At 42.1% G+C, this 23828-nt stretch overlaps 1 protein-coding gene across 5 annotated transcripts in view; it reads left to right on the forward strand.

Annotated features, from left to right (window-relative positions):
- The first annotated feature begins 8347 nt into the window (after window positions 1-8347).
- The window catches only part of SLC16A4 (solute carrier family 16 member 4), a 30429-nt gene continuing 14948 nt past the window's right edge, over window positions 8348-23828 (forward strand). The window contains exons 1-5 of one of the 5 annotated variants that reach the window (XM_061410878.1): window positions 8348-8595; window positions 10629-10741; window positions 22320-22560; window positions 23087-23230; window positions 23411-23572. In XM_061410878.1, the coding sequence (XP_061266862.1) occupies window positions 10661-10741; window positions 22320-22560; window positions 23087-23230; window positions 23411-23572 (628 nt within the window). In that variant the 5' untranslated portion in view covers window positions 8348-8595; window positions 10629-10660. The remainder of the gene's footprint in view (window positions 8596-10628; window positions 10742-22319; window positions 22561-23086; window positions 23231-23410; window positions 23573-23828) is intronic. The other 4 variants (XM_061410877.1, XM_061410874.1, XM_061410876.1 and 1 more) reach the window with 4 other exon arrangements.

The raw sequence follows: 23828 nt of genomic DNA on the forward strand, positions 1-23828 counted from the left end.
GATGTTTACTAAAAAGTTATTTGTAGAGTATGATCAGTATTACCAACCACGCATAACTGCCCACTTAGAGGGCATCTTCTCAAACCACAAAAGCTCTGCTTCTGGTAGCACTTTAATCAAAAAGTATTATAGAGTTGGTTTTAAAAGCCTGAGAAGCCCCTTACTTTTTAAAAAGGAACATGCATAAATATGTGCAGATTTTTCAGATAAGAAAAACACACATTGGCCTAAAACACGCTCTGGTTTAAAACCTGGAATGTTGGTGCTGGGGAGATGAAAGGCAATTTCCTATTTACTTTTTTTTTTTTTTTATGTGGAAGGTGGAGCAGAGGAAGGAAATGGGATAAGAAAACTGAATTATCCCAGTTATTTTCTAGGAGACTTAGCCTTCACCACTTCCAAAATGAAATGGGAAAAAAACAAGTTGCATTAAAATTACAAGAATATACCTTTCATAGGAGGTGTGTGGAGTTAATCAAGTATAGAAAAGTAATTAAAACAGGGCTTCGAACTTCAAAGTACTAACCAGAATCTTCAGTTATACACAGAAGCACACACAAATAGGCTGCAGATTGCCATTTGTAGCCCAGAAACTGTATCTCTCTGGAGAAAGAAATGTCAGTGCACTCCAGTATTCTTGCCTGGGAAATTCCATGGACAGAGGACCTAGTGGGTTACAGTCTATAGAGTTACAAAGAGTCAGACACAACTGAGTAACTCAGCATACACCTCTCCTGGACTTTACAGGTTTCTCAAACTCCTACAGAACTCAACTCTCCCCAAACCTGTTTCTTTGTTTTGTTATCTGTCCCAGCTTGGGACCTTGGAATTATCCTAGACTTCTCATTCCCTGCGTCCTAGCAGTCTTCAAAATCCTTCTCTTAAAGAATTAATGGGCCTTGTTCATTCTCCTGCTTGATTTTCTTCAAAAAATACCATGTTGACTTAATTTCCAGGTTTAAATGTATTATTTATAGAGGCAGTATTTTCTTTAGACATTCTTTAGGAATTTTTTTAAGGTATTCTTTAGACAATGCGAATATACAAGAAAGGTAGTCATTCATCCCACCAGCAAGTGATAGTTTATATTATTTTACTGTATTACTTGTATTTCAAAAAACAACAGCTTACATGCTTGGGAACAAATGTATGCTTGCTATATCTTGTTTTGCTTTGTCACTTAAGTACCATTTTTCTTGTCGTTAACAATTCTCAGGAAGCACGGTCATACTCTTGAGAGTCCCTTGGACTGCAACATCAAATCAGTCAATTACAGGAAATCAACCCTGAATATTCATTAGAAGGACTGATGCTGAAGCTGAGGCTCCAATACTTTGGCCACCTGATGTGAAGAACCGACTCATTGGAAAATATCCTGATGCTGGGAAAGGTTGAAGGTAGGGGGAGAAGGGGACAACAGAGGATGAGATGGTTGGATTGCATCACCGACACAATGGACATGAGTTTGAGCAAACTCCAGGAGATGGTGATGGGAAGGGAATACTGGCGTGCTGCAGTCCATGGGGTCACAAAGAGTCGGGCACAACTGAGCGACTGAACAATAACAAACTCTTATACTCTATGTGTTGCTCTCAAGTTCTTGCCAAATAACTCTGATAATTATCTTTGTAAAAAAAAGAACAAACTGTTTCCCAACTCTGGGGCTCCACCCTCTGCCTTGAGCATAGAGTTAAACGATAAATCGAGGCATATTTAAAATGATAGTTTTTTTGAGCAAAAAAAATATTTGAAGCAGGCACTGACAAACCTGAAGAGGTTAGGAGCAGTCTATCATCAGGAGTTTAGGGAGAGGCTTTTATAGAGAAAATGCAGAAGCAAAGCAAGGCAATTACTGATTGGCTACAGCGTAAAGCCTAGTTCAGTTCAGTCACTTAGTCATGTCCAACTGTTTGTGACCCCATGGACTGCAGCATACCAGGCTTCCCGGTCCATTATCAATTCCCAGAGTTTGCTCAAACTAATGTCCATCGAATCGGTGATGCCATCCAACCATCTCATCCTCTGTTGTTCCCTTCTCCTCCTGCCTTCAATCTTTCCCAGCATCAGGGTCTTTTCTAATGAGTCAGTTCTTTGCATCAGGTGGCCAAAGTATTGGAGTTTCAGCTGTGTGTGATTGCTTGTCTCTAGGTTTTAGTTTAAGAATCTTTAAGCATTTACAAGCTTAGGTTTGGGTTTGTTTATGTAGGCCACACAGCACTAAAGCCACCTTGTTCCTAGTGGCCTCCTTCTGCTTTAGCCAAGTGACTTATCAATTTCTTGTATTCGCTACAGTATCAGAGGTGTTGATCCAGGTATAGCAGGAGGTGTTTGCCATGGCACAGACTCTTCCTGGTTTAGCCAACATGTAATTTAAAGCAATTCTACTGTCTCAAATCATCTTACCAAAAGCCTAGGGACTTTTGTTGTATAGGTATGGCTTTAGCAAGATTCAGTGATAGTTGCCAGAGGAGCATTGTCTTCCCATGCATTAACAGAGAGAAAGAAAGTAGTGAAAAGGCAAAATGAATAATGGTTTCAAATAGGTGATGAAGATCTTGATCCATGATCTTGGGAGAACTGTCTACCTCAAGATGCTATCTGCCTGTGGGGAGGAACTTCCGTAAGCCAATTTTAATTTTAGTCTCCAGTTAGTGCACAGTTCTTGGAGTCTGGAGGAGCCCTTTTTAATTGGGAGATATGGACCCAAGGTTTAAGGCTCTGAAGTTTTACTGCTGACTTGGTGTGGTCCCTTCTAAGGAGGTTCAAGGGCAATCTTTGTTCTTAGTGATTTCAAATCAGAAGGGCGGGAGAAAATTGGAAATCTTAGTCTGGAGAATAACTAGATATTTGAGAAAACTAGAACAATTCAGGATTCAGCTTAGTTTACAGGTATTTAACAAAAGCTCAAAAACAATAAATAGGACTAGAATGTGATACCCACAAGATTCTATTATACTTTTCCATTGAAATTTAATTTTTTTGTAATCACCCCCATCATAGTAAGACTAACTTGTTTGCAAAATAATTCTAGTCTCATTAAACTTGGCCTGATTATTTACAGAGATGCAGTAAGAACAGTAATTGACCATACAGTTTCTATTAAAAATCTTTTATTCTAGAACTTTTTTTTTTTGCTAGAACTTTTAATAAGGAATCTTACATTGAACTTTTAAAGGCTCTCCAGATTAAGAAGCCAAATCAAGAGTTTGTCATTTCAGACTGTATCTGGAATACCTATAGATTTGTGTGAAATCCTCTCTTCTTGAGGTTCCCAAGATGTCCTGAGGTTCCTGGGCCTGCCAGGAAGTGACCATTCTTACTTACCTGGTAAAGTTTCTAGGAACCCTGTAAACAAGATGCCAGGTCAGTTTTTCTTTAGGAACTTTATTGCATCCATAAAGTCAACCTTAGTTCCTTAAAACTGCCTGGTCATATCTGATTTTATGTATATTCTCAAATATGACATTCTAATCAAAGCCTTGGTAATATACAATGCTTTCAACTGTATCCTGTTATAAGAACATATTCTTATTACTGCTAAGTCACTTCAGTCGTGTACGACTCTGTGTGACCCCATAGACAGCAGCTCATCAGGCTCCCCCATCCCTGGGATTCTCCAGGCAAGAGTACTGGAGTGGGATGCCATTTCCTTCTCCAATTCATGAAAGTAAAAAGCAAAAGTGAAGTCGCTCAGTCGTGTCTGACGATTAGCGACCCCGTGGACTGCAGCCTACCAGGCTCCTCTGTCCATGGGATTTTCCAGGCAAGAGTACTGGAGTGGGGTGCCATTGCCTTCTCTGCATATTCTTATTGGGCTTATGTAAATCACAGTATTGCCATGAAAATAAGACTATGTAACAAATTTCCAAATTCTGGAGGGATCAGATAGGGGAAAAAAGTGAATGTTTCACTTTTGTTTACCAAGGTACACTTTACTAAATTGCCTGAAGTCATAAGTAGTTTAAGAGAGAACAAGGTTTTGTTAAATCTGGAAAACAAAACATTAAGGAATTAGCAGTGTTTCAAAGAAAAAGTTGTTAAAAAATTTTCATCAGTTCATTTAATCATGTGTTATTAATTCTTATTGATCTTGAATCCTGTTTTTTTCCTTAGCTTTGAAAATTCTTACCCAGTTCACTTTTATGATCTTAAACTTATCAGAAACCTGTATTCTAGATCTTTCCATGAATCTCTCAAGACAAAGAGGGACTTCTGTGAAAGCATCAGTCAATAAGTCTCTGTAAATGACAAAAAGACTTTTTAATAAAGTCCTTCCATACCTTTCCTTACCCTCCAGACACATTTTACCTTCCTTCTTACTTTATACACACAGTTGTTTCCTTTCACCCTTGTATTTCTAAGTGGTTTTTAATTACATATAATAATTAGCATTTATAACCCTTAGAATCCTTACTTTCTAGTAGAAATTAAAAAGAAGTAAGCAATTGTAGACTGACTGTTACACTAGTATTCCGTGGATTGGCACATTTATAAATACATTTCATAATTTCAAGAAATATATTTTTCCTCATAGTAAAATTTTCAATGTGGCATAAAACATGTTTACCAATAAACCCAAATATCTTTGAAATAAGGGTCTGGGGCTCAGTGGTAAAGAATCCACCTACCAGTGCAGGAGACACCGGTAATCTTTAGTTCCTCTGTGATAAGAAGCCAAAGTAGATAAAAAATCAAAAGTAGGTAAAACTGTGTTCAATAATTAAGGTTTCAGTATTTTATCTTATTTGGAAATGATCTAGTCAACAAATATCCAAAATTTAACTTAGTATAACTTTTTACTAGTTTCCAAATTGCCCTACACACACTTGTTTTTGTCCTTCTAATAAAAATCACCTTCCTGAGATCTACATTTCAAACAAATGTCTCTTGAGATCTAGAATACTTACATCTCCAAGCTCTAAGGCACAGAAAAAAGATATTAAGTTCCACCAAGAAGGACCCTGATTCCCTAAATCCAGATGTTTTATAACATCTGCAAGCCTTTTGAACTGAATGGGGAGCTTTCGAGATTGGTAAAAAGGATAGGTGGGCTTTTCATTATTTCTAGAGCTACATTTCTGTTCTTGTCAAGACTTGATTTGTCAAGACTTGGTTTGTAAGAACGATTTGTAGTCATTCTTAATTCCTCAAAGAACTGGGTTGCAAGCTGAATGATATGAAGAGGCCTAAAGGACCCACCCATCCAACTATATTATCTTCAATTTGCTTCTTCATGTCAGGGAGATTCCCAACTAAAATAGAAATTAAAAGATTCCTCTGTTCCAGATTTAGGGCTGTGCCTCTTTTGAATGGTTTAGTAAATCCTTCCAGAGTGGCTTCATAATGTTTTTCTTTTTCTCTGGGTACACAGTTTCCCTTTAGCTTAGGGAAGAAGGCCTAAAAAATGTTCCTATCAGACTCTGAATATCAGCTTCCAAAGTGGCCAACTTCTAACCACAGAGCTCACTAAAAAATCCTTTGAAATATCTTACTAACACATTTTAGGTGGGGCAAACAGTAAATACCAAACAAAACTTTCTTTTACTTTTAAACCAAAGGTATCCATATCAAATGAATCAAAACCAAAACCATGGCTTAATCATGGATGCAAGAGGCATTCCCAAAGAAGATGAAAAAGATATTACTCCCCCATCCACAATATCCAGAGCCACCCCCTAAGATGGCCAAAGAAAGACTTAGACAATATCCCTGAGAGTGGGTGACAGTGGATACTAGCTATAAACAGGGTGCCACCCACATTTCTGTCCAGCCATATTTTGGGGGCCCCCAACATGACAGCTGAGCTGCCTGCACAGATACAGAACTGCCAACCTGCATGCTCCGATGGACAGAAAGCCAAGCCAAGGTCTTAACACAAAAGATAAATGAGAAAGAAATAGCAGTCTGTGGGTATAAGAAATAAAAACTTAATAAAACTAATAAAACTTTTAAGTTAATAAAAACTTAAAAATGGACCATTTTCAAGAATAGCTAGCTTTGAGTGACAGCTTGCTGATATAATAGACAAGAGCATCAGTCCTTCCAATAACCATTCAGGACTGATTTCCTTTAGGATTGACTGGTTTGTTCTCCTTGCAGTCCAAGGAACTCTGAAGAGTCTTCTCCAACACCACAGTTCAAAAGTGTCAATTCTTTGGTGCTCGGCTTTCCTTATTGTTCTGCTCTCACATGTGAGAAGGAATAGGTGCTCAAGAAAGGAGGAAACAAGATGTCAAGGAGGGGCAGCCCATAAAGTGGAAGGAGATAAAGCTAGGTGATGTCTGGGAAGATTGTTTACTCCGTAGTACTTAGCTAATGAGGAACTGGGGGAGGGACTTATGTGCTAGGGATAAATTGCTCATTGTAACGACTCTGGATGTGCCTACCCACCAGACACCCAATCTTGCAAGACCATCATTAAAGCTTTGCTTCCCACTCATCTTCTGTCTCCAAGTCTTTGAGTTTGGGTTGGTGAGTGTGTTTCTCACACTGGGGAGAGGAAGAATCCAATCATCAATGTGGATGTAAATGAACATTCACAAGCCACCATTCAAAGATCTAATTTTTTTTCTCCTGCCACTCTGAATCTAGAATGGAAGGAACTCTGTAAAACTGCACCATAGGTGGCAGTCCAGAACTGACTTTCGTAAGAATTCTCACCCTTTTGGGGCTTCTGCCAGTTTTCCCAGGATCTCATCAGCAGGTTCTCAAGCAAGTGGGGTGTCCCAGCAGGTCTCATCCTGGCCACTAGAAACTTGGGGAACCACTGACTGAAACCGCCTGCCCTGTCCTGGCACCATAGTAATCACTTGCATGAGTTAGCTTAAATAGGAAATCTGGGTAAGGAATGTAGAACAAGCTACCAACAACCAGAAATATTTGAGAAAGGTCAAAAGGTGAGAGGAGACCCCAGTCCATATGTCCTACCAACCTCCCAAAATCCTTCTGGCTGGAATCCAGCTTGGCTGAACAATTCGAGTGCCACCAGGAAGGATCTTGAGTCAGAGGTGTTAGCCAGAGACAACCCAAGAACTAACCCCATCACCATAAAACCTGAGACTGTAAGCCATGTGGCAAAGCAACTCTCCTGGGTTTCCTTAACCTGCAGCTCTCTGCCCAAGTGCTCCTTCCCAATAAAGTCTCTTGCTTTGTCAGCATGTGTGTCTCCTTAGACAATTAATTTCTAAGTGTTAGACAAGAGTCCACTCTTGGGCCCTGGAAGGGGTACACTTCCAGCAACAAAATTGTAGGGGAGAAAAAATAATTTTCCTTCTACTTTTAAAGTGCTTGGCTGAGACCCCTTTTTCTCTAGAGCACCTCATAAGTGGATAAACTTATCCAGGTTAAAAGCTTTCCACTGTGGCCACTGTAATACAAGATTATCTTTGGTAAGTTTAGCCTATTTGTTCACCCTTAAAACAAAATTTTATTCACCTGAGGCCTCACACAGGACCAGCCCAATTTCAGTCCAACCCGACCCTGGACCCAGGGCAACTCCAGCCAGTTTCTGAATGCCATCTGGAAAAAGAAATGCTCAAATAAGGTCTGATGGTTCATAATGCAAAAGCTGCAGAGCTTGGATGGACGAAGGGCCAACCCCCACCTCCAGAGGCAATGAGAAAGCAGTGAGCCTAATGGGCTCACTGGTATCGACCTTGGGCTCCTCAGGGTCTCCTTCCTTTGCTCCCTCTTCTGATACCAGAACTATTTATTTGAACAAAAATTGGTTCAAACTGGGCAGTAACAAACTAGATGTTAGGAGTGCACTGACTGGAGCTCAGGGAGAGGTTTTTACAGAGAGAAGGCAGAAGCAAAGTAAGGAAGTTATTGATGGGTCATAGCTTAATTCTGGAGAAGGCAATGGCACCCCACTCTAGTACTCTTGCCTGGAAAATCCCATGGATGGAGGAGCCTGGTAGGCTGCAGTCCATGGGGTCGCTAAGAGTCGGACACGACTGATCGACTTCACTTTTACTTTTTCACTTTCATGTATTGGAGAAGGAAATGGCAACCCACTCCAGTGTTCTTGCCTGGAGAATCCCAGGGGCAGGAGAGCCTGGTGGGCTGACATCTATGGGGTCACACAGAGTCAGACATGACTGAAGTGACTTAGCAGCAGTAGCAGCAGCTTAGTTCCTGGCTGATTGTGACTGGTCATCTTTAGGTTTCTATTTTGTAGCCCTGTTTCAATTTCTGGTTTGTTTCCATAGGCTGGCTTGGCATTAGTACCACCTCAGTGTGGTGGCCTCCTAGTTTAACAATAGTTATCCAAAGGATTTTCTACTTGGTTTACTCTGGTGCTTGTTTTTGAGATCATGGTGTACAAGTCTATCTTCTGGGTCAGGGTGGGGGGAGGAAAGGGCCTAGTATAATGTCAAATCCCAGTCTCCCCTCCTCCCCTCAGGAAGTAAAGTCCATCAGCAGGAGTGCCTAAGTTGGCTCTAGCCCTGAGCTCTTACAATGCTTGCTTGTTTTCACAGGGCAGCCGAATGAAATGCTTTAGAAAAAGCACAACATTCTGGAAAACCGTATAACTTTTCTTCCCAGATTGCTTCAAGTCTGTGGAGGATTCCCTTGCTGAATGCCACATCAAAGGTAGGATGAAAATGGGGTTGTGTGTTGGGGTTTGTTCTTTATATAATGTTTTGAATGACCAGCATCTCTCCCTGCACAGCCTGCTCACCAGACAGACTGTCATGCCCCACACCCTGCCGGCAGATTCTCCTTTCCAGGAAGAAACAGACTGCCTGCCTATCTGCCAGTGGCAAATAAAGACTGCTACCCCCTCTCTCAGAATATTTACATTTTCCTTTTGCTATTTCTCTTTTTATGTATTTATTTTATTGAACCACTTGTGTGAAGGTAGAAGACATTTCACTCCTGAGCATTTTAGCACACATCTCCTAAGAATAAGCACATTCTCCGATAGAACCACGAGACCACAATCACCACCAAGAGATCTAACCTGGTCTACTATACAGTCCTCATTCAAATTTCCCCAACTCAGTTCCCAAAGTCCTTTCCAACGTTTTTCAGGCCTAGAATCCACTCAGGGAAGTCATTGCCCTTTGTTGTCATGTCTATTCAGTCCCTAAGAATATTTTCATTTCAGCAACTGCTGTAAAAGGGAATATCCAAACCTGAAGTTCCCCATTCCTTTTAAAATTTCTCTAATTTTAAGAGCTTATTACCCAGAGGACCAGAGGTTGGTACACAATTTGCCCTAGGATTTGACTTCAGACGTGGGGGGAGGACAGTGTGAGGAGTGACCACCCAGCAATCAATGAGGTCAGGCTTTGCAGTCAACTGCTTTGCAATTCCTGCCTGAAGTGAACTGGTCATCTTTTATTAGAGGCCATTCACACTGGTGTAAGAGAGATTTCTGTGGTGGCGTTTGATGTCCCTCATATCACAGCCTTTTGTTACCTTTTTCTATTTTCTCCCATGGTTCTGCCTGGATCGTGATTATGGAATAAACAAGGATTAAGGGGAGTCTAGTTGGGCAGACTTATGTTAAGTAAGGACATACTCCAGGAGAAGTCAGCACTGTGGAATTCCAGGGGAAGTCAGGCAGCAGACCTCCACAAATATTCCTCAAATGGTACAAAGCCTTGCTGTATTTTTGAGGTTGAGATCAGAGAGCCTATGAACAACTTTAGACATGAGAAGTGTCAACTAAAAAGATGTACAACTTGAGAGTTGCAAGTTTTATCTGGGGCAAAATGAGGACAGCAGCCTGGGAGACAGCACCTCAGCTAGCTCTGAGAGACTGCTCCAAAGAGGCAGTCAGTGAAGGTCAATATATGATTTTGGTGAAGACGGGAGTTCAATGCAATCAAGTGATTACTTTATAAAAAGTTTTCTGCTAGTCACAAGAGGCTGAAGTCACCAAGATGGGATTCAGTGATTTTCTAGATCTGAAGAGATGTTAAGGATTGGGATCATGAAATAAGTTCCTAAAAATATCTATCTAAAGACCTGCTCCACCAGATTCTCTGGAGCACAGAGGCCTCATTCCACCTTGAATGCTAACAGCTGCAGTAGCACAGGGTTCAAGCTCCAGAGGCAGATGGCAAATGCCCTTGTTGCTGTTCAGTTGCTGGCAAAGGCTCTTGGAAAATGCCAATTTCTAGTTTACAGGCAAGTGCCAATTTGCTGACAAGAAATCATCTATTCTTAAAGGGGTGGGCTGAAAAAAATTACAAGTGGTTTAAAAATTTTTTTTATTTATTTTTTGTGTGCTGGGTCTTCATTGCTGCATACGGGCTTTCTCTAATTGCTCCAAGTGGGGCGTTACGCTCTAGTTGCGGCACATAAGCTTCTCTTTGCAGTGGCTTCTCCTGTTGTGGAGCATGGGCTCTAGGGTGGACAGGCTTCAGTAGTTGCAGGTTCCAGCTCTAGAGCACCAGCTCAGTAGTTGTGGTGCACGGACTTGGTTGCTCCATGGCATGCGGGATCCTCCCGAACCAGGAACCAAACCCATGTCTCCAGCATTGGCAGGCAGATTCATTACCACTGAGCCACCAGGGAAGCCCGGCACAAGTAGTTTTATACCACAGAAATAAATAAAGTTTAAAGTTCAGATCAGTTTGTCAACTAAGCCAACGTCCGTCTTGGATTTGTCACAGGGATCTTCTGCATTTAAAACAAACGAATCATCATGCTGAAGAGGAAGGTTCAACCTTACAAGAAAACCCTGGATGGAGGTTGGGGATGGATGGTCATATTTCATTTCTTCCTGGTAATTTACTTTCTCCTTCCCCACTGCCTGAAAGAAAGTTTTCTGGGGAAAGGCTCAGAGCAGCCTAACAAGAAGATCATACATGAAACCCTTGACATTTGAATGGAAAGGGGATCCAAGTAAAGCCAGGAACTGCCAATGAACCTTCAAGTTGGAAATGTTCTCCTTGAGTGAAACCAGAAAGACTGCCATCCTGTCTCCTACTTCTCCTCAGCATTCCTTAAACCTACAGAATGCTCCAGCCACCATTAGCAGCTCTGCCCTGGCTGCATGGCAGTTAGGATTTGGGGACAATCACATTTAGCCATCCGAGAAATAGCGCAGGGAGGGGATTCCCCAACTCAGTCAAGCAAACATGTAACTGCTGCAAGCAACTTCCTTCTCTCCTAGGAGGCTGGGACTTTTCTTCTGTTCTGCCTGGTGTCCACTTCCCCACCCATCCCCACCAACCATAACTTATGCCAGAGTTAGGCCCAATGTGTATTTCTGACATGTCTGGAAAGGAAGACAGGGTTGTGAATCCTGAAACTGGAGCCTGATTTTTTCCCTTCATTCATTAGCAAACCCAACTCCATTTTTTAATTAACTTCTTGCCCTCATCCTCCCAGAAGCTCTGGGGGTTGTTACGTGAGACTGTGGTGATCTGAATCGGCATGGTCATCCTGATGGGATTGATGAATCCCATCACTGCTGTACCTTAAACCCTGAGTGTGGCACCAGTTCCACGATTCCTCTTAAGTGTTCCCAAGTAAGTCAACTTTAAGATGTCCTCAACAGAGATATCCTTCCCTCCTGATCCTCCTCCTCAGCCCAGTCCTACAGTAAGAAGCTTCCAAGGAGGGGAGTGCAGGTCCTGGTGACTTCTAACTAACCTGCAGCCCATAGTATAGAAGGACCACACCTCCTCCATCATGACAGAGAATGGGAAGGGAGGGAGGCAGAGGCCCTCAGCCAGGATTTACATAATACAAAACTCACAACCTGAGGACTATTTGTTAAACATTAGCTTCATTACTAAAGAACATGGACTCTCTTTTCCTTCCTCCCAGAAGTGTTACTAAAAAGGACAACAAGGACACACTAAGTCTGAGAGCCTTCCTGTGGCTGGGCCACCTCCTCACATCACAGGCTTTGCAGAACCGGCATTATTGGCGAGGATCTTGAGTTCTCCCACTTTTTCCTGCATTATGCTCTGAGGACAGGAAGTTATCTAATTTAGTGGCCGCTAAGAACAGTTGTCTAATAATGAGATTAGTAAACAATCTCTCACTTTTTATGGGCTTCTCAGGTGGCTCAGTGTATAAAGAATCTTCCTGCAATGCAGAAGACACAGGAGACGTGGGTTTGATCGCTGGGTTGGGAAGATCCCCGGAGGAGGGCATGACAATCCATTCCAGTGTTCTTGCCTGAAGAATCCCAGAGACAGAGCGTGGCAGGCTACAGTCCATAGGGTCACAAAGAGTTGGACATGACTGAAGTGACTGAGCATGCACACTTTTGGGGGTGTGGTGCTACTCTTAAGCACACACATAAAACATTTTGGGTCCTCAAAATGTTAATAATTAACTCAGGCCAATCAGCCACAGTAGTAATGTGGGTACCTGGATGATGATGATTTCATGTCTGTATAAGTCCGCTTTTCTAGAATAGATGATCTCCTGAAAAGGTGAGTGAAAAACCCAGGTAACAACATATCCTTCAGGAGCTCCTTACTTTTTTTTTTTTTTTAAAAGGTCTCATTCTAACTTACCATACTTTATAACTGCATCATCTGCATGACTGTTTTCTATATTCAGCCTGTCTCTCTGGACTGAACGTTCTACGAGCACAGGGCCATTTGCTGGGTCTGTTTGCTCACCACTATAAGCCAAGTCCCCTAGTCAGCAACCAAAACACAGAACACACTCAATAAATACCTGCTGGCAGATGGGAGGATGGATGGACTGATGGATACATTTATGAATAAACAAGGTGATAAATATGAAGTTGGAGAGATGGGCAGGGACTTTGGAGGACTTAAAAAAAAAAAAAAAAGCAGGGGAGTAATGGAATCAGTTTTGTATTTCAGGACAGTAGCTCAGGTAGTGGGCTGCTGATGGATAGGCCTGGAAGCAGGGAGGTCCACTGGAAGGATGCTGCAGTAATCCAGGTGAGAAAACAATATGACAGTAGCAAACGGGGTGGAGAAGAAATACAAATCTGAGCAATACTGAAGACATATTGTTAAGACTGTAGAGTAATTGAATGTCAGGGAGACAGGGAATCATGGGGTCCTAGGATGCTGGCTTGGACAACATGGAGGATAATATATGCCCTTCACTGAGTTGCACAACATGAGAAGGGGACAAAACCTAAAGAAGGCTTGAAGGGCTTATCTTTGGGCACTGAGTCTGGGCGACTTGTGACATAACCAGTCATGTATGTGTTCAGTAAAGTCTACATGTACCTGGAGCCCAGGATCTGCATACTGAGAATTGTGAGTTAGCAGCACACAAAGGGGCTTGAACCATAAGTCAGTGTATTCAAGTCACCAGGGAGTTCAGTTCAGTTCAGTCGCTCAGTCGTGTCCGACTCATTGTGACCCCATGAACTGCAGCACGCCAGGCCTCCCTGTCCATCACCAACTCCCAGAGTTCACTCAAACTCACGTCCATCGAGTTGGTGATACCATCCAGCCATCTCATCCTCTGTCATGCCCTTTTCCTTCTGCCCCCAATCCTTCCCAGCATCAGAGTCTTTTCCAATGAGTCAACTCTTTGCATCAGGTGGCCAAAGTATTGAAGTTTGAGCTTTAGCATCAGCCCTTCCAAAGAACATGCAGGACTGATCTCCTTTAGAATGGACTGGTTGGATCTCCTTGCAGTCCAAGGGACTCTCAACAGTCTTCTCCAATACCCCCCAGTTCAAAAGCATCAATTCTTCAGCACTCAGCTTTCTTCACACTCCAACTCTCACATCCATACATGACCACTGGAAAAACCATAGCCTTGACTAGACAGACCTTTGTTGGCAAAAGTAATGTCTCTGCTTTTGAATATGCTATATAGGTTGGTCAAAACTTTCCTTCCAAGGAGTAAGCATCTTTTAACTTCATGGCTGCAATCACAATCTGCAGTGGTTTTGGAGCCCCCCAAAATAAAAGTCTGACGCTATTTCCACTGTTTCCCCATCTATTTGCCATGAAGTGATGAGATCAGATGCCATGATCTTAGTTTTCTGAATGTTGAGCTTTAAGCCAACTTTTTCACTCTTTCACTTTCATCAAGAAGCTTTTTAGTTTTTCACTTTCTGCCGTAAGAGTGGTGTCATCTGCATATCTGAGGTTATTGATATGTCTCCCGGCAATCTTGATTCCAGCTTGTGCTTCTTCCAGCCCAGCGTTTCTCATGATGTACTCTGCATAGAAGTTAAATGAGCAGGGTGACAATATACAGCCTTGACGTACTTCTTTTCCTATTTGGAACCAGTCTGTTGTTCCATGTCCAGTTCTAACTGTTGCTTCCTGACCTGCACATAGGTTTCTCAAGAGGCAGGTCAGGTGGTCTGGTATTCCCATCTCTTTCAGAATTTTCCACAGTTTATTGTGACCCACACAGTCAAAAGCTTTGGCATAGTCAATAAAGCAAAAATAGATGTTTTTCTGGAACTCTCTTGCTTTTTCGATGATCCAGTGGATGTTGGCAATTTGATCTCTGGTTCCTCTGCCTTTTCTAAAACCAGCTTGAACAGCTGGAAGTTCACGGTTCACATATTGCTGAAGCCTGGCTTGGAGAATTTTGAGCATTACTTTACTAGCATGTGAGATGAGTGCAATTGTGCGGTAGTTTGAGCATTCTTTGACATTGCCTTTCTTTGGGACTGGAATGAAAACTGACCTTTTCCAGTCCTGTGGCCACTGCTGAGTTTTCCAAATTTGCTGACATATTGAGTGCAGCACTTCAACAGCATCATCTTTCAGGATTTGAAATAGCTCCACTGGAATTCAACCACCTCCACTAGCTTTATAGTGATGTTTTCTAAAGCCCACTTGACTTCACATTCCAGGATGTCTGGCTCTAGATGAGTGATCACACCATCGTGATTATCTGGGTCGTGAAGATATTTTCTGTACAGTTGTTCTGTGTATTCTTACCACCTCTTCTTAATATCTTCTCATACCATTTCTGTCCCTTATCGAGCCCATCTTTGCATGAAATGTTCCCTTGGTATCTCTCATTTTCTTGAAGAGATCTCTAGTCTTTCCCATTCTGTTGTTTTCCTCTATTCTTGCATTGATCTCTGAGGAAGGCTTTCTTATGTCTTCTTGCTATTCTTTGGAACTCTGTATTCAGATGCTTATATCTTTCCTTTTCTCTTTTGCTTTTCACTTCTCTTCTTTTCACAGCTATTTGTAAGGCCTCCCAGACAGCCATTTTGTTTTTTCGTGTTTCTTTTCCATGGGGATGGTCTTGGTCCCGGTCTCCTGTACAATGTCACGAACCTCCGTCCATAGTTCATCAGGCATTCTATCTATCAGATCTAGTCCCTTAAATCAATTTCTCACTTTCACTGTATAATCATAAGGGATTTGATTTAGGTCATACCTGAATGGTATAGTGGTTTTCCCCACTTTCTTCAATTTCAGTCTGAATTTGGCAATAAGGAGTTCATGATCTGAGCCACAGTCAGCTCCCGGTCTTGTATTTGCTGACTGTATAGAGCTTCTCCATCTTTGGCTGCAGAGAATATAATCAATCTGATTTCGGTGTCGACCATCTGGTGATGTCCATGTGTAGTCTTCTCTTGTGTTGTTGGAAGAGGGTGTTTGCTATGACCAGTGCGTTCTCTTGGCAGAACTCTATTAGCCTTTGCCCTGCTTCATTCCATATTCCAAGGCCAAATTTGCCTGTTACTCCAGGTGTTAATTGACTTCCTACTTTTGCATTTCAGTCCCCTATAATGAAAAAGACATTTTTGGGGGGGTACTAGTTCTAAAACGTCTTGTAGGTCTTCATAGAACCCTTCAACTTCAGCTTCTTCAGCGTTACTGGTTGGGGCATAGACTTGGATTACTGTGATACTGAATGGTTTGCCTTGATCATTCTGTCGTTTTTGAGACTGCATCCAAGTACTGCATTTCAGACTCTTTTGTTGACTATGATGGCTACTCCATTTCTTCTAAGGGATTCCTGCCCACAGTAGTAGATATAATGGTCATCTGAGTTAAATTCACCCATTCCAGTCCATTTTAGTTCGCTGATTCCTAGAATGTCGACATTCACTCTTGCCATCTCCTGTTTGACCAATTCCAATTTGCCTGGATTCATGGACCTAACATTCCAAGTTCCTATGCAATATTGCTCTTTACAGCATCGGACCTTGCTTCTATCACCAGTCACATCCACAACTGGGTATTATTTTTGCTTTGGCTCCATCCCTTCATTCTTTCTGAAGTTATTTCTCCACTGATCTCCAGTAGCATATTGGGCATTTACTGACCTGGGGAGTCCCTCGTTCAGTATCCTATCATTTTGCAGTTTCATACTGTTCATGGGGTTCTCAAGGCAAGAATACTGAAGTGGTTTGCCATTCCCTTCTCCAGTGGACCACATTCTGTCAGACCTCTCCACCATGACCCGCCCGTCTTGGGTGGCCCCACATGGCATGGCTTAGTTTCATTGAGTTAGACAAGGCTGTGGTCCATGTGATTAGATTGACTAGTTTTCTGTGATTATGGTTTCAGTGTGTCTGCCCTCTGATGCCCTCTCGCAACACCTACCGTCTTACTTGGGTTTCTCTTACCTTGGACATGGGGTATCTTTTCACGGCTGCTCCAGCAAAGCGCAGCCGCTGCTCTTTACCTTGGACAAGGGCTATCTCCTCATGGCCGCCCCTCCTGACCTTGAACGTGGAGTAGCTCCTGGCCCTCCTGCGCCTGCGCAGCTGGGAAAGAACCTTGAGGAAAGTGATGCCTAGGGGATGGGCGGAGGGTGGCTCAGAGGAAACTGAGAAGCAGTTAGCGGTTAGCATCACAAAAGCTAAGGCAGAAATGTGCAGAAGCAGATGGTGCAGAGACCAGATATGATAAAAATGATATGAGCTATTGGTTTAGCAACAATGAAGTCTCTAATAACGTTGATAAGAGGCATGCATTGGAGTGAGATGAGAGGAAGCAGAGATAACCTAACAGACTACTCATTGATGAAAGAAGTTTGTGAAGGTCAAGAGCTAGGGTGATACTAGAGAGGAACCTGGAGTAGAATAACATAGTTTTGTTCAGTTCAGTTGTGTCCAACTCTTTGAGACCCCATGGACTGCACCACGCAAGACTTTCCTGTCCATCACCAACTCCCAGAGCTTACTCAAACTCATGTCCATCGAGTCGGTGATGCCATCAATCATCTCATCCTCTGTCATCTCCTCCTCTCGCCCTCAATCTTTCCCAGCATCAGGGTCTTTTCACATGAGTCAGTTCTTCGCATCAGGTGGCCAAAGTACTGGAGCTTCAGCTTCAACATCAGTCCTTTCAATGAATATTCAGGACTGATTTCCTTTAGGATTGACTGGTTCCATCTTCTTGCAGTCCAAAGGCCTCTAAAGAGTCTTTTCCAACACCATAGTTCAAAAGCCTATCAATTCTTTGGTGCTCAGCTTTCTTTATAATCCAACTCTCACATCCATACATGACTACTGGAAAAACCACAGCTTTGACTAGTCGGACCTTTGTTGGCAAAGCAATGTCTCTGCTTTTAATATGCTGTCTAGGTTAGTCATAGTCTTTCTTCCAAGGAGCAAATGTCTTTTAATTTCACGGCTGCAGTCACCATCTGCAGTTATTTTTGAGCCCCCCAAAATAAAGTCTCTCACTGTTTCCATTGTTTCCCCATCTGTTTGCCATGAAGTGATGGGACCAGATCTTGGTTTTCTGAATGTTGAGTTTTAAGGCAGCTTTTATGCTTTTACTTTCATCAAGAGGCTCTTTAGTTTTTCTTCACTTTCTGCCATAAATGGGTGGTGCCATCTGCATATCTGAGGTTAATGATATTTCTCCTGGCAATCTTGATTCCAGCCTGTGCTTCATCCAGCCCAGCGTATCTCATGATGCACCCTGCATATAAGCTAAATAAGCATGGTGACAATATACAGCCTTGACACACTCCTTCCCCAATTTGTAACCAGTCTGATGTTCCACATCCATTTCTAACTGTTGCTTCTTGAACTGCATACAGATTTCTCAGGAGGCAGGTCAGGTGGTCTGGTATTCCCATCTCGTGAAGAATTTTCCAGATTGTTGTGATCCACACAAAGGCTTTGGCGTAGTCAATAAAGTAGGAGTAGATGGTTTTCTGGAACTCTTGTTTTTTAGATGCCAGCAGATGTTGGCAATTTGATCTCTGGTTCCTTTCCTAAATCCAGCTTGAACATCTGAAAGTTCATGGTTCATGTACTATTGAAGCTTGACTTGGAGAATTTTGAGTATTGCTTTGCTAGCCTGTGAGATGAGTGCAATTGTGTGGTAGTTTGAACATTCTTTGGCATTGCCTTTCCTTGGGATTGGAATGAAAACTGACCTTTTCCAGTCCTGTGGCCATTGCTGAGTTTTCCAGATTTGCTGGCATATTGAGTACAACACTTTCACAGCATCATCTTTTGGATTTGAAATAGCTCACTTGGAGGAATTCCATCACCTCCAATAGCTTTGTTCGTAGTGATGCTTCCTAAAGTCCACTTGACTTTGCATTCCAGGATGTCTGGCTCTAGGTGAGTGATCACACCATTGTGTTTATCTGGGTCATGAAGATCCTTTTTATATAGTTCTTCTGTGTATTCTTGCCACCTCGTCTTAATTTCTTCTATTTATGTTTGGTCCATACCATTTCTGTCCTTTATTGTGCCCATGAAACATTTCTTTGCATGAAATGTTCCCCCTTGGTATCTCTAATTTTCTTGAAGCGATCTCTGGTCTTTCCCATTCTATTGTTTTCCTCTATTTCTTTGCACTGATCACTGAGGAAGGCTTTCTTATCTCTCCTTGCTAGTCTTTGGAACTCTGCATTCAAATAGGTATATCTTTCCTTTTCTCCTTTGCCTTTAGCTTCTCTTCTGAGCTATTTTTAAGGCCTCCTCAGACAGCCGTTTTGCCTTTTTGTTTCTTCTTCTTGGGGATGGTCTCGATTACTCTCTCTTGTACAATGTCACGAACCTCTGTCCATAGTTCTTCAGGCACTCTATCAGATCTAATCCCTTGAGTCTATTTCTCACTTCTACTGTATAATCGTAAGGGATTTGATTTAGGTCACACCTGAATGGTCTAGTGATTTTCCCTACTTTCTTCAATTTAAGTCCAAATTTGGCAGTAAGGAGTTCATGATCTGAACCACAGTCAGCTCTCGGTCTTGTTTTTGCTGATTGTACAGAGCTTCTCCATCATTGGCTGCCAAGAATATATCAAAATGATTTCAGTATTGACCATCTGGTGATGTCCATGTGTAGAGTCTTCTCTTGTGTTGCTGGCAGAGGGTGTTTGCTATGACCAGTGCGTTCTCTGGGCAAAACTCTATTGTTATTAAACAATAATCTCTGACAAAGCCTTATGTTCTGCGTTAAAAAGGAGCCACTGTGATCCAGCCTCCTTTCCCAAGACAATTCTTAGAATGGTCTGGTGAGGGAGTTCTTACTATGGGAGGAAGCTGGTAGGAGGAAGGCATGCTCTTAAAGATAAAAAGGAAATGAGAGGGCTGCAGAATTTCTAAGGGCTTTTATTTTGGGGGAAGACCATTTATAATGTCTGATGTGGACTCTGGAACAGGACTGAAACTCATCAACCTTAGTCCAAAACATGAGATGAAATAGTAGACTACAGACTTCAGTTAACTAATGGAATATCTAGACCTTGGGATCTAGACTAAAAATCTAGATAGACTTTTACTATCTAAGTCAAATAGGAACAAAGTTGGAAGGTTACAAGTTAAGGGAGGGAGGCAGAGTAGATACAAAGGCTGTGTCCTTGGTCTTTCTGATATACACAGTGGAAGGTACAGTCCCAGTTAGTAGAGACAAGTCACATCTACTTACTGCTGCTATGCCCAGACATCAAGGAAAGACCAGAGACAAAAGGTTCTTTTTTGGGGACCAGTAGTTCGCCAAATTCAGGTGGCTAAGAACCTAGAAGCCAGCATCCTGCAGATGCCAGCATGGAGTCCATGACCACAGAAGAGGAGGAAGGGTAATTTTATAGAATGAGGACCCATTGTATTGCTCCTTGCTCATTAGAGGACGCAATCACCACTTTGTATTCTGAACCAGAAGAAACAAGTCTGTGTCATTTAAAGTTCGTGTATATTCTCTAACCTCATTTCCTGATAAAGGCACCTTTGAGGAACATTATGATTACAAAGTGCTTGATAAAATAAAATGACTTTTCATTTTTTAATATATAGCCCTGGTACCCATAGCATTGTTCACTCTAAATAAGTAAAGTCTTATAGTTTCTATCAAGTCAGAATGGGAAGAATACATTAAAGGACTTCCTCCTCCCTATCCCATCTTTTGAAGCCTTTGAGCCACCACTGATTCCTAGTCCCTCACTCCAGGCAAGAAATAATACTTATCTGAAGAGTCTATTGGTGAGGATGGAGCAGAACGTCTTGATTACTTTATTTAGCAGGTAGAAGCTGAGGAAAGGAAGTTTCTAAATGGAGGCAGGTCTCTGATTTGGATGAGTCAGTAGATGGTACCAATCAAGAGAAATGAAAAGGAAACACAGGCATGGGGTAAGAGAAAGATGAATTTAGTTCTGGGTAAGTTAACCTGAGTTAGAAAGATATCGCAGACAGTAATATGAGTCTCGAGCTCTTAGGAAAGCAGAATGGTTATACAAAATGATAAAAACATAGTTAATAGGTTATTATTTACCAGAATTTTGTCTTCACAGTCCCATGAACTAGGTGGAACTATGAACTATGAACTAGTCCTTTATCTCCACTTTACAAAAGAGGAAGTGTAACTTTTGTAGTTCACCCAAGTTCACACCCCTAGTACAAAGCAGAGCCAAGATTCCAGCAGAGGCAGGCTGACTGCAGGCAGAACACAGTATTCACAACTACACCGTGAGTTCCCTCATAGCTCAGTCAGTAAAGGATCCACCTTCAATGCAGGAATCTGCCTGCAATGCAGAACACCAAGTTTTGATTCCTGGGTCCGAAGATCCCCTGGAGAAAGAAATAGCAACCCACTCCAGTATTCTTGCCTGGAAAATCCCATGGACAGCCAATTATAGTGAATGACTGTCTATGTCTATCTCACTATAAATTGAGATGAGTGCAGAACCAGAGAGAAAGAATCAGTGATAAGGAACCCAGGACCTGTGGTCCTTCCACAAAGCATAGGAAGTGAAGTCGCTCAGTTGTGCCTGACTTTTCGCGACCCCATGGACTGTAGCCTACCAGTTTCCTCCATCCATGTGATTTTCCAGGCAAGTATACTAGAGTGGGTTGCCATTTCCTACTCCAGATCTTCCTGACCCAGGGATTGAACCCGGGTCTCCCACATTGTAGGCAGACACTTTACCGTCTGAGCCACCAGGGAATCTCTCCACCATGGCCAACTTCAAAGCAGAGAAAGTAGCCTTCAAACAAGGTCACTGAACAAAGGAAAAGAAAGGGGCCACTAGGAAGCCCCTGGAGACAGAGTGAGTAGGAGTGGTTTCTGGGCTTTTTGACTACAGAGACTGGCTAAGTCTCCCTTCCAGTTCCCCTCAGAACCTTGCTCCTCACTGCCCCCCTTCTAATCAGAATTCCAAAATGTGAGTACAGCACACCTGACCTCAAAGAGGGTGCTCCCCCTAGTGGAGAGGAGAAGGATGGTGCGGGCAAGGAGGGTAAGGTGGGACCAAAGAGTTGGGGCACATGACTCAAACATAAGGTGACCATACATCCTCATTACCCTTGCTGTCCAGGCATATTCAGCTGAAAAGCCGAGTTAAAGCAAACTCTTAGGTTAGTCTAGCTAACCTAAAGTCTCCCAGAACAATTCTTTTGGACCAACACATCTCTCTCACAGAGGTACCTAGAATTAGCTATTTTGAACAGATGCTGTTGTTAACAGAATGGTACAGTGGTTGGTCAATATATGACCTTTAAGCTCTCTAAACCTTAACTTCCTGTATTTCTTCCTATCTACCAGGCTGTGCTGGATCTTTCTTGCGACACATAGGATCTTCATTGCAGCACAGAGAATCTTTAGTTGCAGCATGCTAACTCTTAACTGTGGCATGTGAAATCTAGTTTTCTGACCAGGGATCAAATCTGGACCCCCCTGCACTGGGAGCGTGGAAGGAAGTTCCCTGAATTTCTAATACAATATTGACATACCTATTCCATGCTCCGTAATGAGGATTAAATGAGATGCTTTCATGTAATGTGATTAGACACTCTAATGGGACAACCGCCCCATAAAATATAACACGGTACAAAAAGGAACTGACAAACAAACTGGTAAAATACAGGTGAGCCAGAGAATCACAGCTGCCAGCAGTTCTAACCTCCCCTATAATGGCTTACTCACCACCTGACTTGGACTCTGTTCTGCTTTGATTTAGGTAAATGTATTTGTGATGGGGATGACCAAGACTTTTGCAATTTTCTTTGTGGTTTTTCAAGAAGAGTTTGAAGGCACCTCAGAGCAAACCGGTTGGATTGGATCTATCATGTCATCACTTCGTTTTTTTGCAGGTATAAAGTCAACAATAAGCTTGTTGTCCAAGGAGAAGGAACACAAAGGGCAATTTCAAGAAGACTCATCTGTCAGTCATTCAAGACAGAAGCATTACGAAAACTCAGGTTCATTTATCAATATGTAAAGCTGAGAAAAGGACTTTACCTCCACTTGATTTGGCAAAACTGGAAAAATTAGGGTTCAAACAAATGACGTTGAAGAATCTATTTAACATCATAGGTTCAGTGAGTCAGTCTCTCAACTGGCAAGTCAGACCATAAAGCTCTGACCTGATCATCTAAGTATACTCATCACAGTGTAGATAAATAACTGAGCTTTGTTCTAGTTATAGGTCACTAGACACAACCTTTTCTTGCAGAAGTTTTATAATACCTTTTCAGTAAGCTTCCATTCCAAATCTTATTTATATCATCTTTTCTTCAAAACAAACAAAAAACAACAAAAACTCTTCTTCTAAAAAAGCAAAATAGTGTGGAACTAGGAATATTAAGAAACCCAATACAGACACCCTTTTGAAGGATACACAAAAGTAAAGTCCTTTTATTTTTCTTCAGTTGCCCATTTAAACTGTACACCAGAAGAGAAGGGATGCCGGGGCATATGTAACTTGTATTTGTTTCTTTTCCCAAGGTCCCCTAGTTGCTGTTATTTGTGACATAACTGGAGAGAAAACTGCCTCCAGTCTTGGGGCTTTCCTTGTTGCTGGTGGATATCTGATCAGCAGCTGGGCTACAAGCATTCCCTTTCTTTGTGTGACTATGGGATTTTTACCTGGTGAGTCCACTGTGAAAATAAGACTTAAAAAAAAAAAAAAAGGAACCAGGAAACTTTCCTTTTACTGTGAGTTCAAAGGCCTACTTATATTATCTCAGGTTTGGGAGAATATCTCATCCAGTACCAAGCCACTTAATGTGAAAGTGACTCCTAGCTATTAACATTATATTTTTCTTTTAGGTTTGGGCTCTGCTTTCTTGTACCAAGTTGCTGCTGTGGTCACTACCAAATACTTCAAAAAACGATTAGCTCTTTCTACAGCTATTGCCCGTTCAGGGATGGGACTGACATTTCTGTTAGCACCCTTTACCAAAGTCCTAATAGATCTGTATGACTGGACAGGTGAGTCCTGAACCTGCACAATCAATTCTGCAAGATTTAATGTTGAGCCCTCTCCCTTTGATGACTAGAGAGGAGGTGATCATGATTCTTCCCTGGAGAACAGATAGCAAAAGAGACTCTGAATTCCTTCAAGGCCTTGCCAGCCTACACAGGCAACTCAGAATTCAAGTCTGAGGGGATGGAAAGCAATTTGTATGGCTGAGGGAGCACACCTTTGCAGGGATAGCAGTACTCCTGGGAAGCAAGAATCCCTTCC

The sequence above is a fragment of the Bos javanicus genome, chromosome 3, assembly GCF_032452875.1.
Source record: "Bos javanicus breed banteng chromosome 3, ARS-OSU_banteng_1.0, whole genome shotgun sequence".
Classification (NCBI taxonomy): Eukaryota; Metazoa; Chordata; class Mammalia; order Artiodactyla; family Bovidae; genus Bos; species Bos javanicus.